Source organism: Sciurus vulgaris (genome assembly GCF_902686455.1).
Source record: "Sciurus vulgaris genome assembly, chromosome: X".
NCBI lineage: Eukaryota > Metazoa > Chordata > Mammalia > Rodentia > Sciuridae > Sciurus > Sciurus vulgaris.
Genome location: NC_136471.1, coordinates 21,176,142 through 21,192,948, shown reverse-complemented (window position 1 = coordinate 21,192,948; position 16,807 = coordinate 21,176,142). Strand labels below are relative to the sequence as shown.

At 46.7% G+C, this 16,807-nt stretch overlaps 1 protein-coding gene across 11 annotated transcripts in view; it reads right to left on the bottom strand.

Annotated features, from left to right (window-relative positions):
* LOC306650612 (uncharacterized protein) overlaps positions 1-16,807 on the bottom strand; it is a 219,032-nt gene that overhangs the window by 173,388 nt on the left and 28,837 nt on the right. For 6 of the 11 annotated variants that reach the window (XR_013760968.1, XR_013760969.1, XR_013760970.1 and 3 more), the window contains exons 2-3: positions 14,626-14,773; positions 3,348-3,495 (exon numbers count right to left, since the gene is read on the bottom strand). The exons of the other annotated variants lie outside the window; for them this stretch is intronic. Coding sequence is in view for 3 of the 6 variants with exons in the window: in XM_079122704.1 (XP_078978830.1) it covers positions 3,348-3,358 (11 nt within the window). In the remaining 3 variants the exon portion in view is untranslated. The remainder of the gene's footprint in view (positions 1-3,347; positions 3,496-14,625; positions 14,774-16,807) is intronic. 11 annotated transcript variants of the gene reach the window in all.

Below are 16,807 nucleotides of genomic sequence, written 5' to 3'. Positions count from 1 at the left end.
TAAACGTAATCCATCATGTCAATAGACTTAAGGATAAGAATCATATGGTTATTTCCATTGACGCAGAAAAAGCTTTCGACAAAATACAACATGCTTTCATGCTCAAAACACTAGAAAAAATAGGGACAGTAGGAACATACCTGAACATTGGAAAGGCTATTTATGCTAAGCCCATGGCCAACATCATTCTTAATGGAGAAAAACTGAAACCATTCCCTTTAAAAACGGGAACAAGACAGGGATGTCCTCTTCACCACTTCTATTCAACATTGTCCTTGAAACTCTAGCCACAGCAATTAGGCAGACTAAAGAAATTAAAGGGATACGAATAGGAAAAGAGGACGTTAAGCTGTCACTATTTGCGGATGACATGATTCTATATTTAGAGGATCCAAAAACCTCCTCCAGAAAACTTCTAGACCTCATCAATGAATTCAGCAAAATAGCAGGCTATAAAATCAACACGCATAAATCTAAAGCATTTTTATACGCAAGTGACAGAACAGCTGAAAGGGAAATGAGGAAAACAACTCCATTTCCAGTAGCCTCAAAAAAAATAAAATACTTGGGCATCCATCTAACCAAAGAGGTAAAAGATCTCTATGATGAAAACTACAAAACATTGAAGAAAGAAATTAAGGAAGACCTTAGAAGATGGAAAGATCTCCCATGTTCTTGGATAGGCAGAATTAATATTCTCAAAAAGGCCATACTACCAAAAGTGCTATACAGATTCCATGCAATTCCAATTAAAATCCCAATGACGTACCTTACAGAAATAGAGCAAGCAGTCATGAAATTCATCTGGAAGAATAAGAAACCCAGAATAGCTAAAGCATATATACATGTAAATATATATATATATGAAATCAGAGAGAGCAGAGGCCCAGTGGAGGAAGGCATTCCACTGGGGCCTCCCTGTGAGCTCAGATGAAAAACCTAAGGATAAAGAAGCTGAAGGCCGCTGCACAGACACCACAACTGCCCCCAAGTCCTGACCAACGTGGGCAAACCATGTCGGAGAATCACAGAATACGTAAGCATTTTTCAAGAAAGCAGAGTTGGAAGGAAAAGCAGCACTCAGAGCTAGTTTGCTCCATGGAACTGGGCAAAGCATAGGGCAGCCAGGTTTCCTGGTGCCTTTCTCTGCTGGTGGCGTTTTTTCAGACCGCCAGGGCGGGAGAGGAGCGCGCAGGAGCAGGGCTGGTGGCCACAGCTGGAGCAATACCGCCATCGTGAGGCCCCAGTTTCAAGGGGCCCTGCGCCATTACAGCCTCCTTCCCAGGCGGCCCAGCTGCGGGCACGACGTGGCTTTGTGGAGGACTTGGGAGAGGCTTGGGCAGCGATCTGGGCCTCTTGCCTTCTCCCCGGGCCCCGAGGGAGACCTGGGCCCTGGCGCGCTCTCAGCAGAGAACCTGGAGAGCCAGGGACCCGGAGAGGACCGGCTGCAGCAGGAGATCGGTCACCGGAAGTCGTGGGGCGGGGCCTGGCCACCGCGCTGGGTGCACAGGAACCAAGGGACCCACTTGGGGGGTAAAGGCGGGAGGTCGCCCTGGCTCAAGGTGCCCAGCGGGAGTTGGAGCTGAGTGCCTGAAGTGGCATCTGGCGGCACCAGATGCAGAAGGGAAGCGGAATCAGTACAGGACTTATGGGGTAGCTGCTGCCACTGGAGGCCGCGCTGCAGGGGGCAAGTGCCCTGCAGGAGCTGGGCCTGCAGCCAGAGCAGGGCTTGGCCACCGCGTGGGCTGCAGTGAGCTTGGCCGTCCACCTGTGCAGTACTTGGCACAGCCTGTGACTTGGTGGACTCTGCCATTGTAGAGGCAAGCAACCTCACCCGCCAAAGTGCCCCATGGCCAGGCACTGGCTAGGGAGGCCAAAGCTCCTGCTGCAACCCACATGGCCGCCTCATGATGCTGGGGCCCTGACCCCCGCTGGTGCTGGGGTGGGTTCTCCTGAGCTCTGACTTGGTGGCTGGCTGCTCGACAGCAGGCCCCCTTGGTGTCAGCCCTATGACGCCTGCTTGCTGACCTGGCAGTCCTCTGGTGAGGGCTAGCACCCTGCACTTCCAACGTCAAATCCCAGTAGAGCTGGGTGACTGCAGGCTCGCAATCACTGCATGTTCCCCAAGAACCGGGAACAGAGAGGGTAACCAGCTATGTGCGCAGTTTGGTGCTCCTTGTGGAAACAGGACTCCAGGGCTGCCTGCAAGCATTGGAATGGTGAAGATCCCTGCGGCCCCTGGTCTCTAATCTTAGAGAGGGAGCCTGTTGCTCTCTGGACGCCCTCGGTGGGTATTTCCCCTGTCATCAGCTGTGGAGGTCCTGGTCCCACTGAGCAGCTTCCTCAGGGTGCAGGCTGTTACTGACCTGCAGGACTATGAGACTTTCTGTGGCTCATCAGCTATTAAGAAGTGTCCTTCCTTGCAGTTACTGAGCCTAGAACAACGAGTTTAGGTCAGGGACTCTGAGCCACTTGTCCATTCTGGGGAACCCATCTATTTCGGGATGTCAGGCGTCAAGTGGAGGTGACCTCTATGGTTTCCCTCACGCACTGTTCTTCAGATGATAGGCCATATGCTACAGAAATGAGTGTATAATATGCAAAGAGTTTATGATCTGGGAACAGGTCATTTGTTTATTCTTTAATATCAACATGAAAAGTTTACAGTTCAGTAAAATAAACACCCTCTGGAGTCTCTCAAAGAAAAAAGAAAAAATGGCTAATACAGACACTTCAGGGTTCCAGCCTTGTGTGCTTCCTCTTGCAGAAACAGCAAGCATTGCCCTTTCTTGATGGATGGTGCTTTGGCACTTGGATCCCTCCTACAAGTGTTGAGGGATAGGTGCTTCTGGTGGGATCTCTATGCTGACCTCCTGGTGTCCATCATCACCCAAGAATCTGCATTTGTGCTGTGCGTCTGCTTGGGTGACACAAAAGAGGTTGGGAGGCCCATTGGACCCACTTGACCGCCCACAGGCCCAGCCTTCCTCACCAGCAGGGGCTTTAGTGCAGGAAAGAGCTCTGGGCTCTGAGCTTTAATGACAGTATGTGCTCAGAATGGCAGTGTTGCCCTGAGAAAGAACGGGCCCAGTCTCTAGGTACTCTGCCTGTGCCCATCCTATGCAGGGAGGGGCATTCCAGAAGACAGGAAATACCCTGGAAACCATGGCTACCTGACATTTTGCCTCAATTTGAGAGAAGGTGATCCACTCCTAAAATTTGGCTTTTCCCTTCCACTGGATATCAATGTGAGATCTAATGTGCAAAGTGCTGGATTTTTAATATGCAGACTGAGTGAGAAAAAAGGACACACTTCAAAAACACAAACTAAGAACTTAGCCACTCACCCCGTTGGCATCTTCTCCCTTCCAGAACTAAGTTTCCATGTGATCGAGTCTTTCCATTTCTGCTCTCCACTCAACCTTCTTTCTCCAGCGATTCCTCATGGCAGCTGATTGCCTTGGGCTCTTGGAGGCAAACCTCAGGTATCCTTGCCTAGGAAGGAGATGAAAATGTTTACAGCAAGGGCTGGGGAAGTGGGAATGCAGGCAGGAGGCACGTGGTTGTCTCCCTGACTCCCATCCTTCCCAGGTTCCCTGGAGGACTCCTCCCTATTCAGACCCAGGCTCTAGGCAGACTGGGCCCCCTGGGAGGCCTGTGTGAGGTTGCAGCTCTCCCAGGAGGATCCAGAGAGCCTCACCACTGAATGTGGCTCTACAATCCCACCACGAGTGACACCTGCATGGGACTGACTGTAAATTCATAGAGCACAGGGTGACACATGTTCTATCATGGCTTCATCAGCGTTTACCCATATCATATACTGGCCCGAGACTCTTTCCCATGGCTTTCCCACCTATGTGTATTCCTCGTTTACACTATGAATCTGTGGTATCTGCCTTCTTTGTTAACTGGGATTTCAAACTTGCAAGGGATTCAGAAATAGCCATGTTGTGATTGAGAGAAAACCACGACCCTAAAACACCATGTAACACACACACCATCTTTAACATTTCCAAGTCCATTGTTTCAACACGTGCATACAAACATCTATGCTGATAGAGAATTCCTAAAATCGATTTGCATTTCAATTCCATGGAGTCATGCACTCTGTTTCACTTCTGGTTCCTGGGCAGTGTTTGGTAATGTCATGAACTTTTGCAATTCTTGGGTGTCTGGAACTTTTAAACCATTCACAAAGGTCTTATATATTGGGCTGGTCTTTACAAAGGATTTTGTGTTTATTAACAGTTGTTCCACATAAAATCCTTCACTGGTATATCTATGTATACATTGATAGAAAATATATGCTTAATGCAATACATCCTGTCTCCATATTGTATTATAGTCTAAGTACATACTAGAGCAACAGTGAGTTTTCTAAAATTCCTACACTGAAACAAGGCAAGACAGCAAAAGTTCACATCTTTAGAATTAGCTCACCAACATGTATGACCCCAGAGAACATTGACCAGGATAGGACTTCCTTTCCCGTGTGGCTACAGGATTTCATTAAAGTCTCTGTTTAATTACATATCAATACAACTAAAGATATAAATCTCTTGCCCCCAACAGTCAGATTGCATCACAATCCTCGTAATACTGACCATCACCACACAAATTCCAATACTGACCATCACCACACAAAAGTCCAATTCTTCTCTGGCCTTCTCTTCAGGCCCTCCTGGCCTCCAGACAACTGGGTCCACCTGTGACCTACTGGACACACAGCTGATGCTGCCCTATGCCACCTACAACTGCCATGTCCATGTGGTTGTCCCAGGTAGCAGAAGGGATTTGAGCACAACAGCATGGTGACGTCACCTAAGGGATTGCTATCTCTTGCTCCAGGGACCCTAAACAAGAAGTAAGTATGCACAGTGCCTGCATTATCCTTTTAAGAGTGCCCTCAGGTCCAGTCTGCACAGCCTAGCACTCAGGCCCAGCCCCAGGACTCCTGTGGGAGGATCTCCTGGCCGCTGCCATTCCACTCCGGGCCCCTAGATCTGCAGGTTCTATGTGGAGCCAGAGCGCCAGTGTCCAGGGGTCCCTCAGGGCCCTAGGAGGAGGCAAGGAGGCCCAGCGGGAGCCCAAGCCTCTTGTCACTCCCTTTGCCCAGGTCTTCCCAACCGCTAGGCCTCCTGGGAAGGAGGCTTTCAGGACGCTGGTTGTCTGGAAACTGTGTCCTCACGATGGCAGTAGAGCTGCAGACATGGCCACCAGCCCTGGTCCTGAGTGCTCTTCTCCCGCCCTTCCTGTCTGAAAAAACGCCACCAGAGACAAAGGCTCAAGGAAACATGGCTGCCTTCACTTCTGCCCTCTGGGATGGAACAAGCTGTGAAGGCTGCCTTTTTATTTTGGAGTTTGGAGTTGGAATTTGAAATCATTGAAAAGTTTTGGACTTTGAGAAAGCATTTTGCATGTTGCTCACATTGGCTGGATCCTGAGACCACCTTCCTCACTGGGCCTCCAGTATGGGATCATCAGAACCCACTCTGGGCCTGAATCGGCTCTTCTGTCATCAGGACTGGGTGGCTGGTGGAACTTCCTCTTCCCCAGATCTTGTCCATTCAGTGTGTTACTTCCTTCTTGACTCGGTGGTACAAGCTCTGGAGTTCCTGGAACATCAAATTCTCTCCTGGGGAGGATTAAAGTCCTTGGATGAGAGGAGACACAACTGAGGAAGCTGGGAAGCTGGAGAGACCTTCTCTAGGAAACAACTGGCCAATGCCAGGGGTCTGCCACCTGGCTGGCTCCAACACAAGCAGGCATCTAGAATTGCTTATGTGTTCTAGGCTTCTGAACTCGAATTGTGGCAACTGTTTCTGATGTACAGTCAGAGGAAGGGATGATACTCATACTTACTTTCGCATGCATTTCTATCTTTTGCTCTTCATTAAACAAGAGAACATTTTCCCATGGCATGGCATATGCTTCTACTACTGACCGTGAATTTAGAGTAGATCTGTCTTCATGTGTTTTATGTATAATTTTTTCCTCATAGATTTTATTTTATCAAATGTCTTTCAGTATTGTCATCACTAAACAGTTTTTTTTTTCTTCACCCGTATGTTCCCTTAGGTCTTTTTAGAATTGATTTTAATATTTGGACTAAGTATTGAACATAGGGATGCCGAGCCCCTCAGGATATTCCGAGTACCACCCCTGCCCCCCCCCCCCCCCCACATAGCTCTTTAAGTTTTTATTCTGAGACAGGGTCTTGATAAATGGCTCAGGGCCTCAACTTACTGCTGAGGCTGGCCTCAAGCTTGCAGTCCTCATGTCTTGGCCTCTCACATTCCTAGGATTAGAGGCGTGAGCCACAAATCCCTGCTCTTTCATGAAACTCAGGAGTGATCTGTGACAAGGAGTCAACAAATCGGCTGTGTGCGAAAGGGAGAGAAAAGCACAAGAAGGACACCTTCGAAGGAATCAATAATCTATTGGATCGATTCTACGACACGTTGTTAAATGTATATGCCTATTTGTCTAGATTCCTCTCACTCAAGAAAAAGAAATCTATAATGCATTTGAATTAATGCCATTTTATTGTCTAGAGCAGGTTTCTGTTGAACACAGCTTTCAGAAGCTGAGGAGCAATGAACTCCCATGAGTGTCATCAATACTACGTCCTGTTTTGCCACATCCACCTAAGGAAGACAGGTGAAACTAAAATACACACCTCATGGACGTGCTTTAGAGAAGTAGACCGGCTTAGCGGTTTTGATGGAAACCACGGCCTTGAACAAACATGGAAATAACAACATGAAGTATCTCTCAAAATGCAAGTGTGTCCTCTGGAATCCCTCGGTTGAATAATCTGAATCCCTGAAGTGAGAGGTCGATGATATGTGGAAGAACTTCATGGTTTTTCCCAAGAAGAAGAGTAATAATATGGGGCTGATGAGTCATGCCTCAATTCAATTCTAAATGAAAATCAAAAGCAGAAAGGCCTGGGAAGCTGAAGCAACAGGATCAAAAGGTTTTTTGCCCCATCTGGTCAAGCTAGCTCAAAACTTGAAGTTCAAAAGAATTTTTTGTTAATGAAACAATATAAAATGAAAAGTCACCTTTGAGAACGCATTTCAACGGAGGTAGTAAATCGCAGGGCATCCATTCTGGGGTGATTTTGTCTCCAGCTGGCCTTTGTATGGACAGGAAGGACAGGAGAAGAGCACTTGAGGGCTGGTGGCCTTGTCTGGCCCACTCCCACCATCATGGGGAAATAGGTACCAGGCAGTCTGCTTCTTTGACCCACCTTCCCAGGAGGCCTAGCTGCTGGGGCACCCACCACTCACCACTGACCTGATAATTCCTATGAGGGGGCAAAGGCGGCAAGAGCCATCTCTCCTCGGGAAGACCTGTGAGAGACGTTCCTCAACCCAGGCTGCTAGGGTCTGGGAGCCCCGCTCTAGGACTGAACTAAATTCACTGAGGGTCTCCTGTTTCTGCACTCCCGGGAACACAGGTAAGTCGGTTTCTGGCAGATCCTTTTCTGGGACTCTGAGGAAGGCTGGAGGCAGCTTTACTTCCTGAGGTGGGACCTATCCTGGCAAGACCTTCCCAGGGTCTTGGGTCAGGAATCAGGAGTGGCCACTCGTCATCATCTTTGGCGTTTTACCTGTTCTGTGTTTCTTAGTCTCTGATTTTTTGCTGCCCTTGAGTGTGGACATGGTCAATCTCTCATGTTCGCCACATATGGCCCTTCAGTGCAAAACTGACCAATTTCAGGAATTCCAGAGAAGGCTGCTGACTATGGTCCTGTGTGACTTCTGTTCTCTCTCTAAATTCTGTGAGAGAGAATAGCCAACTTTTGAGGTCAGATAGCCCCCTCAGGGGACCAATGACCTCCCAACCACCTACCAAGTCCAACAAATTTTCTCTGGGTGGCCCGGACATCCTGATCAAATATCTTGTATTCAAATTTGGAAAAAAGAAATGGTTCAAGAAGTTTTAACCATGTTCACTAAAGCTTACATTGAAATGTAAATTGCCAACAGGAACTTCCAACCATTAGAGTTGGCCCACCCAAAAGGCTAGGCTAAAATTTTGATGGTCTCTATCCAAGAGACCAGAGAAATCAGTTTAGAAGAAGACCCCAACCTGAGGGGTTGTGATGAAACTAGAGGTGTAATACATCTAAGTAAACAACAAGATGGTCTAAGTGATAAAAAGTGTAGATTAAGGGTAAATTTAAGAGGTATATATGTAAACCACAGTTAAAAGTATTCAAGGTTTTTCCTTAAGGTCAAAATTAGTTCAGTCTATAGTACTAAAATGACAAATATTTCTTAAAATATTTATTTACTCTTAACATTGTAAGTTTTATTCTCTAGAGCAACTAGTCAAATATTGGGGTTTGTATAAACCTCTGGTTAAAGAGCAACTGTTATTTTAGAGTATTATACTGCATTACAAACTCTAAATTTTCTAAAAAGTTAAACTTGGTTAATATAAAAACACCTATGTAATTGTGATGTAATTATTCTTCTTTGTACATTAAATATGTTCATATCTCCCAGGTACACAAGTCTTTAATGTGAAAGGTTTAAAGGAAGCATTTTATCAAGCTGCTATTCTCCAAACTAAAGGTTTTGGTAACAGTATCTTTTACACTGGGTTATAAAATTTAAAGGTATTTTTTAAAAAGATAATAAGAGCCTGATCTATTTAAAGGCTACACATTGAAATGGCTTCAACTTCAACACATTTAAAGTTGTATACAAGACTGATTTTTATTATAAAGATCACTGTGGTCTCAAACAGGGAATAAATATGTATATTTTAACAGCTATCTGTTAGTGATTTACAGAAGTATATTAGGCCATCATCAATAAACAGAAAATAAATAAAGGGGTAAAAATAACTATAAAGTTATAAGCAGTAAGTTAAATCCCAATACTCTTACTTTAAGACTGATAAGACTGGCTTGCTGGATGTTTAGGACCCAGACTAAAATTAAGATCCAAGTGCCAAGAAAACCAATAGTTGCCTCGCGCCCTCTGAATTAGCTTGAACCCAGGGAACAAGGGGAAGAGCTTTACACTTCTGGTTCACATGACCTCCCAATCAGGGAAATTACTGGGACCCAAAAGGAAAGCCAACAGGGCACTTCCTGCAACAGAGGAGGGTCACTGGAAAGGGAAGATATCCCTGATGCTTCCAAGGAAGCCACATGGTCAGCAAGACCTTGACCCACCCTAGCACAGATGGCACTAGCAAAGATAAGAGGCTGCTCACAAGGTCCCCAAGAGTAACCCCCAAGGGAACTCAGCTGACTCTTTTACAACACATAGGAAAGAGGTCAATTTGAGTAGCTTGATCTTGAACCCTAGGAAAAACAGGTAAACCCCAAACACAGCCATTCCTGGATATGTTAAAAATGAAACAAAAGTTATTTTAATATAACTTGAGATGTACACTTGGGTTGGCCCCCCAAAATAAGTAAGACTGAGATTCTTAGAGAAAAATGCCTGATAACTAATCAAACACAAACCACTAAAGTCATAAGTTTTTTTCGTGAGTTTAAGGCTTACAGGTCTTCCTAACCTCCCACACAGAAAGCTTTAATCAATGTTTGCTGGTATGATTCTCTCGCCCTAAGTAACAAAGATAAAGGGATCTCTACTAAACACAGAGGTCGTGCGAAAAAAAAGATATTTTAAAAAATCAGATGGGGCTGGGGATATAGCTCAGCTGGTAGCATGTTTGCCTCCCAAGCACAAGGTCCTGGGTTCAATCCAAAGTACCACAAAAAAAAAAAAAAAAAAAAAAAAAAAAATCACATGATATTAGGTAACTCAACTAAATGCTGTGTTTATATTCCTGATACCTCCAACAATGTCAAAGATTTACAAATAAAGGCCTTATTGGCTCTAGCCTTGTTAGAGGTGTTAGGACTTGTTATGGGGACAACTTCTCAGCTCTTCCACTTCCTGAACCAGACGTTGGCTCTTTGATGGACCTGATTTCTAAAAGGAGACTCCAAACTGCTTGTCCCAGCACACGTCACCCCCCCTCAGCTAGAAGCAGCAAGAGCTGTCATCTCATTTTTCCCTACAGCAGTAACAAGTCCCTAAAATTAAGAAGGGAAATAAAATTACAGTCAGTGTAGATAGGTGATCGGGACAAAACATAATACGGAGGCTGATTTGGGTCCAGAATGTTGGAAACAACCTCTGAGAGATTAAAATGTGAGTGTTCCAGAGCCCTTTCCTACACCCTTACCAAGATAACCTGTTCCTACTCTAACCTGTTGCTAAGTCTATCCAACAGGTTCAACTTAGGAGAGAACCAGCCCCAAGAGACCATTGGTTTCCAATACCCATTACAGCCAGGAGACTATGTCTAGGTCAAATGGTCCCAGAGAGAAGGATTAATTCCCCTCTGGAGTGGAAGGGACCTTACTCACAACATGGATTCATCACATATGAGTGAAGACAACAGAAAAATGGACATCCCTCAGAGACCCCAACCACCCTCTAACGAAAAGACTAAAAAACGCTAATCATTAATCATGTTTTTTTCTCTTGCTTAAACTATGTTATAAGGCCCGAGATGCTAAGACAACATATTTTGCTGGTCAAATTAATGCATATGCATGGCCATTACAAAGCCTGACCTAATTTAAAAGATAAATCAAGCATTTGATTGTTTCCAGAAAAAGGTGGGAATGTATGGGCCAGGCTATATGGAGAATGAACAAACAGCACTTCATTTTTATGCTGAGATTCCACGTGAGGGAGGGAAATGCTTCTCCTGTGGGAACACCCCACAGTCCTGTACATAGACATTCTCAGCATGAGGTGAATAGGGAAACCTGAAAATAAATCCTCATGAACATCGCTTCAGAAAAGGAGACAGGACTGCTGCTTCTCTGTGGAAATTGTAAGAGTTTCTCCGTGGTATGGTTTGAGTGGCTGTGCCCTGGAGATCCTGTACCTCTGTACCTGTCAACAGGTGATTAGCAAAGCACGCTTGGCAACACGAAATGGCAATTCTTATACACTGTAAAATTGTTCTCTTTTTGGGTCTTATTTCTCTTGACAATGTACCCTGTCAGAGAAGGAGTGTCTAGATGTTAGTAACCATTCTTTACCTGGTACCTGACCAAGGTCGTTTTGACCCACTTCCCATTCTGCTTATGGTTTGGGATCTCATGATGTTAGTTTGCAGCATTGAATCACAGCAACAGCCATATATGATTGAAATACTGATATGATGTAAAACCCCTGCAACCCTATGCTCGGGCCTGTTGTCCCAATAGTCATTTTGGGCAATGTGTGAGACAGTCAGCCAGCCAGCTAATAAAGACTCTCAAATTCGGACTTCACAGTGGCGACTGGCTTGTTCTTAAGTTGCACCCCCCCAAAAACCACAAATGACAAGATGGATGGGAATATCATGAAAACCCAGTCTTGTACATCAACATTCTTAGCATGAAGGGTAAAGGGGAAATCTGAAAATAAACCCTCATGAACGTCACTTCAGAAAAGGAGACACCCCTAGTGCTTCTGTGGAAAGTGTAAGAGTTTCCCCATGAACGGTTTCAGTGGCTGGGATCTGGAGATCCTGTATTGCACACGTACTTCCCAAAATTGTATGTCACCGGGAACTGAAGGACAACTGGGAGACGATTGGCTCATGAGGACTCTGCCTTCATGCAGTCACAGATCAGTCCACCATGGGTTTAAAGATTTTTCTCAGGAATGACATGGCTGCAAAAGCCAGTGGTTTCCAAGAAGCCTCGTCGTCTCTCCTTGGGATGGTTTCCTTCACATTCAGCAGGAAGACCCTCATCAAAGGCTCAGCAGACGCCAAGCACTTGGAAGTCCTAGTCTCCTGAACCATGGGGACAGGAAATGTTTGGTCTTTACAGATTACTCAGCTTCAGCCCGCAGCACCTGAACTAAGACATGTCACCATGTGCAAATTGCCTCTCCAGAAGACATATATTTACACTTCTGTTTCCAAGCTGATGACATTTCAAAAATAGAGTAAAAGAGGTTAAACGTTGTCATTTCTCTCACCTGGTGTTAGCTCTCACAACTACTGAGGAAGGAACACTGAGTGAGTGAAACAGAGAATAATGCAAGGAGCAGCGTCCAGTGAACATGAAATCAGAGAGAGCAGAGGCCCAGTGGAGGAAGGCATTCCACTGGGGCCTCCCTGTGAGCTCAGATGAAAAACTGAAGGATAAAGAACCTGGAGGCCGCTGCACAGGCACCACAACTGCCCCCAAGTCCTGACCAACGTGGGCAAACCATGTCGGAGAATCACAGAATACATAAGCATTTTTCAAGAAAGCAGAGTTGGAAGGAAAAGCAGCACTGAGAACTAGTTTGTCTCTAGGGAACTGGGCAAAGCACAGGGCAGCCATGTTTCCTGGTGCCTTTCTCTCCTGGTGGCGTTTTTTCAGACTGCCAGGGCGGGAGAGGAGCGCGCAGGAGCAGGACTGGTGGCCAAGGTGGAGCAATACCGCCATCGTGAGGCCCCAGTTTCAAGGGGCCCTGCGCCATTACAGCCTCCTTCCCAGGAGGCCCAGCTGCGGGCACGAAGTGGCTTTGTGGAGGAGTCGGGAGAGGCTTGGGCAGCGATCTGGGTCTCTTGCCTTCTCCCGGGGCCCTGAAGGAGACCTGGGCCCTGGCGCGCTCTCAGCAGAGAACCTGGAGAGCCAGGGGCCCGGAGAGGACCGGCTGCAGGAGGAGACTAGTCACCGGAAGTCGTGGGGCGGGGCCTGGGCACCGCGCTGGGTGCACAGGAGCCAAGGGACCCACTTAGGGGCTTCGGGCCAGAGGTCGCCCTGGCTCAAGGTTCCCAGCGGGAGGAGGAGCTGAGTCCCTAAAGTGGCAGCTGGCGGCACCGTTTTTTGGCAGAAGGGAAGCGGAATCAGTACAGGATTATGGGGTAGCTGCTGCCACAGGAGGCCGAGGTGCAGGGGGCAGCTATCCTAGAGGAGCTGCCAGAGCGGTTCCTGGCCACCATGTGCACTGCGGTGCGCTGGGAGAGCCACCTGCTCAGTACCCGGCACAGCCAGCCTGGGGCCCTCAACGCCTGGTGGACTCTGCTGTGGCAGAGGTGATAACCTCGCCCGACAGGGTTCCCCATGGCCGGGCACTGGCCCAATTGGCCAAAGCCCTTGCTGCAGCCCCCATGTCCACCTCCATTGAGAGGTTGCACGGGGGCCTTTGCTTAGGCCTTGACCCCAGCCCTGGCGCTAGGCTCTATCCTCCTCAGCTCTGACTTGGTGGCTCCCACCTCAGACAGTGGGCTCCCTCCCTCTCTGCTCCAAGATGCCTGCATGCTGATCTCGCTGTCATCTGGTGCTGGCCAGGGACCTGTGCTTCCAGGGTCAAATCCCAGTGGACACCTGTGACCGTGGGCCTGGCTATCACTGCCTATTCCCCCAAATAACCACAGCACAGATGGTGGCCAGCTGTGGCTCAGGCAGGGCGCTACTTGTGGAATCCAGTACTCCTGCCTGCCTGCACGCACTGGAATGGTGAAGATCCCTGCAGCCTGGGTCTCTTAGAGGGGCACGTGTTGCTCTCCTGACTCCTTCAGTGGGCATTTCCCCTGTAATCAGCTGTGGAGGCCCAGCTCCCACAGAGCAGCTTTCCGGGGTTGCAGGCTGTTACTGACCTGCAGGACTATGGGACATTCTGTGGCTCATCAGCTACTCAGAAGTGCCCTTCCTTGCAGTTGCTGAGCCCAGAAGAATGGGATTCTGTCACCGACTATTAGCAACTTGTCCATTCTGGGGTCCCCATCTACTACTGCCTGATGTCAGGCTTCATGTACAGGTGGACATCTGTGGTTTCCCTCACGCCCTGTTCTTCACATGATAGACTATATGCTACAGATATGAGTATTTAATATGCAAAGTGTTAATAATCGGAATGGTCATTAATTTATTCTTTAATATGAAATGAGAATTATACACTCCAGTAAAATAAACACCCTCCGTAGTATCTCAATTAAAAAAAAGAGAAAAGAAAAGCAAAAAGACAAACAGGCTAATGTAGACTCTTTAGGGTACTAGGCCTTGGAGCAACAGCAAGCTTGCCCTTTCTTGATGCCACAGTGCTTTGGCACTTGGATCCCTCCTACAAGTGTTGAGGGATAGGTGCTTCTGGTGGGATCTCTATGCTGACTCCTGGTGTCCATCATCACCCAAGAATCTGCATTTGTGCTGTGCGTCTGCTTGGGTGACACAAAGAGGTTGGGAGGCCCATTGGACCCACTTGACCGCCCACAGGCCCAGCCTTCCTCACCAGCAGGGGCTTTAGTGCAGGAAGAGCTCTGGGCTCTGAGCTTTAAGACAGTATGTGCTCAGAATGGCAGTGTTGCCCTGAGAAAGAACGGGCCCAGTCTCTAGGTACTCTGCCTGTGCCCATCCTATGCAGGGACGGGCATTCCAGAAGACAGGAAATACCCTGGAAACCATGGCTACCTGACATTTTGCTCAATTTGAGAGAAGGTGATCCACTCCTAAAATTTGGCTTTTCCCTTCCACTGGATATCAATGTGAGATCTAATGTGCAAAGTGCTGGATTTTTAATATGCAGACTGAGTGAGAAAAAAGGACACACTTCAAAAACACAAACTAAGAACTTAGCCACTCACCCCGTTGGCATCTTCTCCCTTCCAGAACTAAGTTTCCATGTGATCGAGTCTTTCCATTTCTGCTCTCCACTCAACCTTCTTTCTCCAGCCATTCCTCATGGCATCTGATGGTCTTGGGCTCTTGGAGGCAAACCTCAGGTATCCTTGCCTAGGAAGGAGATGAAAATGTTTACAGCAAGGGCTGGGGAAGTGGGAATGCAGGCATGAGGCACGTGGTTGTCTCCCTGACTCCCATCCTTCCCAGGTCCCCTGGAGGACTCCTCCCTATTCAGACCCAGGCTCTAGGCAGACTGGGCCCCCTGGGAGGCGTGTGTGAGGTACAGCTCTCCCAGGAGGGTCCAGAGAGCTCACCACTGAATGTGGCTCTACAATCCCACCACGAGTGACACCTGCATGGGACTGACTGTAAATTCATAGAGCACAGGTGACAGATGTTCTATCATGGCTTCATCAGCGTTTACCCATATCATATACTGGCCCGAGACTCTTTCCCATGGCTTTCCCACCTATGTGTATTCCTCGTTTACACTATGAATCTGTGGTATCTGCCTTCTTTGTTAACTGGGATTTCAAACTTGCAAGGGATTCAGAAAATAGCCATGTTGTGATTGAGAGAAAACCACGACCCTAAAACACCATGTAACACACACACCATCTTTAACATTTCCAAGTCCATTGTTTCAACACGTGCATACAAACATCTATGCTGATAGAGAATTCCTAAAATCGATTTGCATTTCAATTCAATGGAGTCATGCATTCTGTTCAGACACCCTAATTTCACTTCTGGTTCCTGGGCAGTGTTTGGTAATGTCATGAACTTTTGCAATTCTTGGGTGTCTGGAACTTTTAAACCATTCACAAAGGTCTTATATATTGGGCTGGTCTTTACAAAGGATTTTGTGTTTATTAACAGTTGTTCCACATAAAATCCTTCACTGGTATATCTATGTATAATAGAAAATATATGCTTAATGCAATACATCCTGTCTCCATATTGTATTATAGTTTAAGTACATACTAGAGCAACAGTGAGTTTTCTAAAATTCCTACACTGAAACAAGGCAAGACAGCAAAAGTTCACATCTTTAGAATTAGCTCACCAACATGTATGACCCCAGAGAACATTGACCAGGATAGGACCTCCTTTCCCGTGTGGCTACAGGATTTCATTAAAGTCTCTGTTTAATTACATATCAATACAACTAAAGATATAAACCCCTTGCCCCCCAAAGTCAGATTACATCACAATCCTTCTAATCCTGTCAATCAGCACACAAATTTGAAAAGATGCAGGCTGCCCCATCCTTGTAATGCCAGCCAATAGGGAGGCTGAGGTAGGAGGATCACATATTGAAAGTCAGCCTCAGCAAATAAGAAAGGGCCTAAGGAACTCAGTGAAACACGTCTCAAAAAATTTAAAAAAACGGACAAGTGTTATGGATGAGGGTTAATATCTGTTGGGTTCAACTACTGGTCAAAAAAATATGCATATGCACAAGAATGGATGTACCCACACACAGCACATGTACCTGTATCCATAGAAAAAGGTAAGCATGTGACATTTCACACAGTCTGAGGCATCACCTTACATGACTGGCATAGGTCCACAGCAATATCTAGTTCTGAATGCTTCAAACATACGGCAAGAAAATCGCAGCAAGGGTAGTACAACCACAAAAACATCTGTATCCTGGTGAATGGGAAAGGAACGCTTGTACACACTTGGTGGATGGAACAGGAGCACACAGTGGAGATCAGTATGGAGGTTTCTCCAAAACAGGGGTGGGAACCACCATTCCAGCCAGCTACACTATTTTGTGTATTTACCCAATGGAATGATAACACCAGCATGCTGTGGTGATACACGTGTACCCATTTTGAAGGCAGCACAATTCACAAGTCATACACCCAGCTTCTGCGAAACATTCTGGGTGTGAGTACGATTCCAGATCATTGAACTATTACCTCTTACTCTGCTGGCTGCCTCTTCATGTTGCCGATCACATCCCTTGAGGGAAAAAGAGATGGCCTCCCACCATCCATTCTGTCTTCTCTCATTTCTGCAAGAAACCATTGCCACATCCAAGGACAGGAAGACTCACGTCTATATTTTCCTCTGAAATTTGATAGGATTGGCTTTGACAATAAAAACGCTGATGGATTTAGGGGAATTCTCACA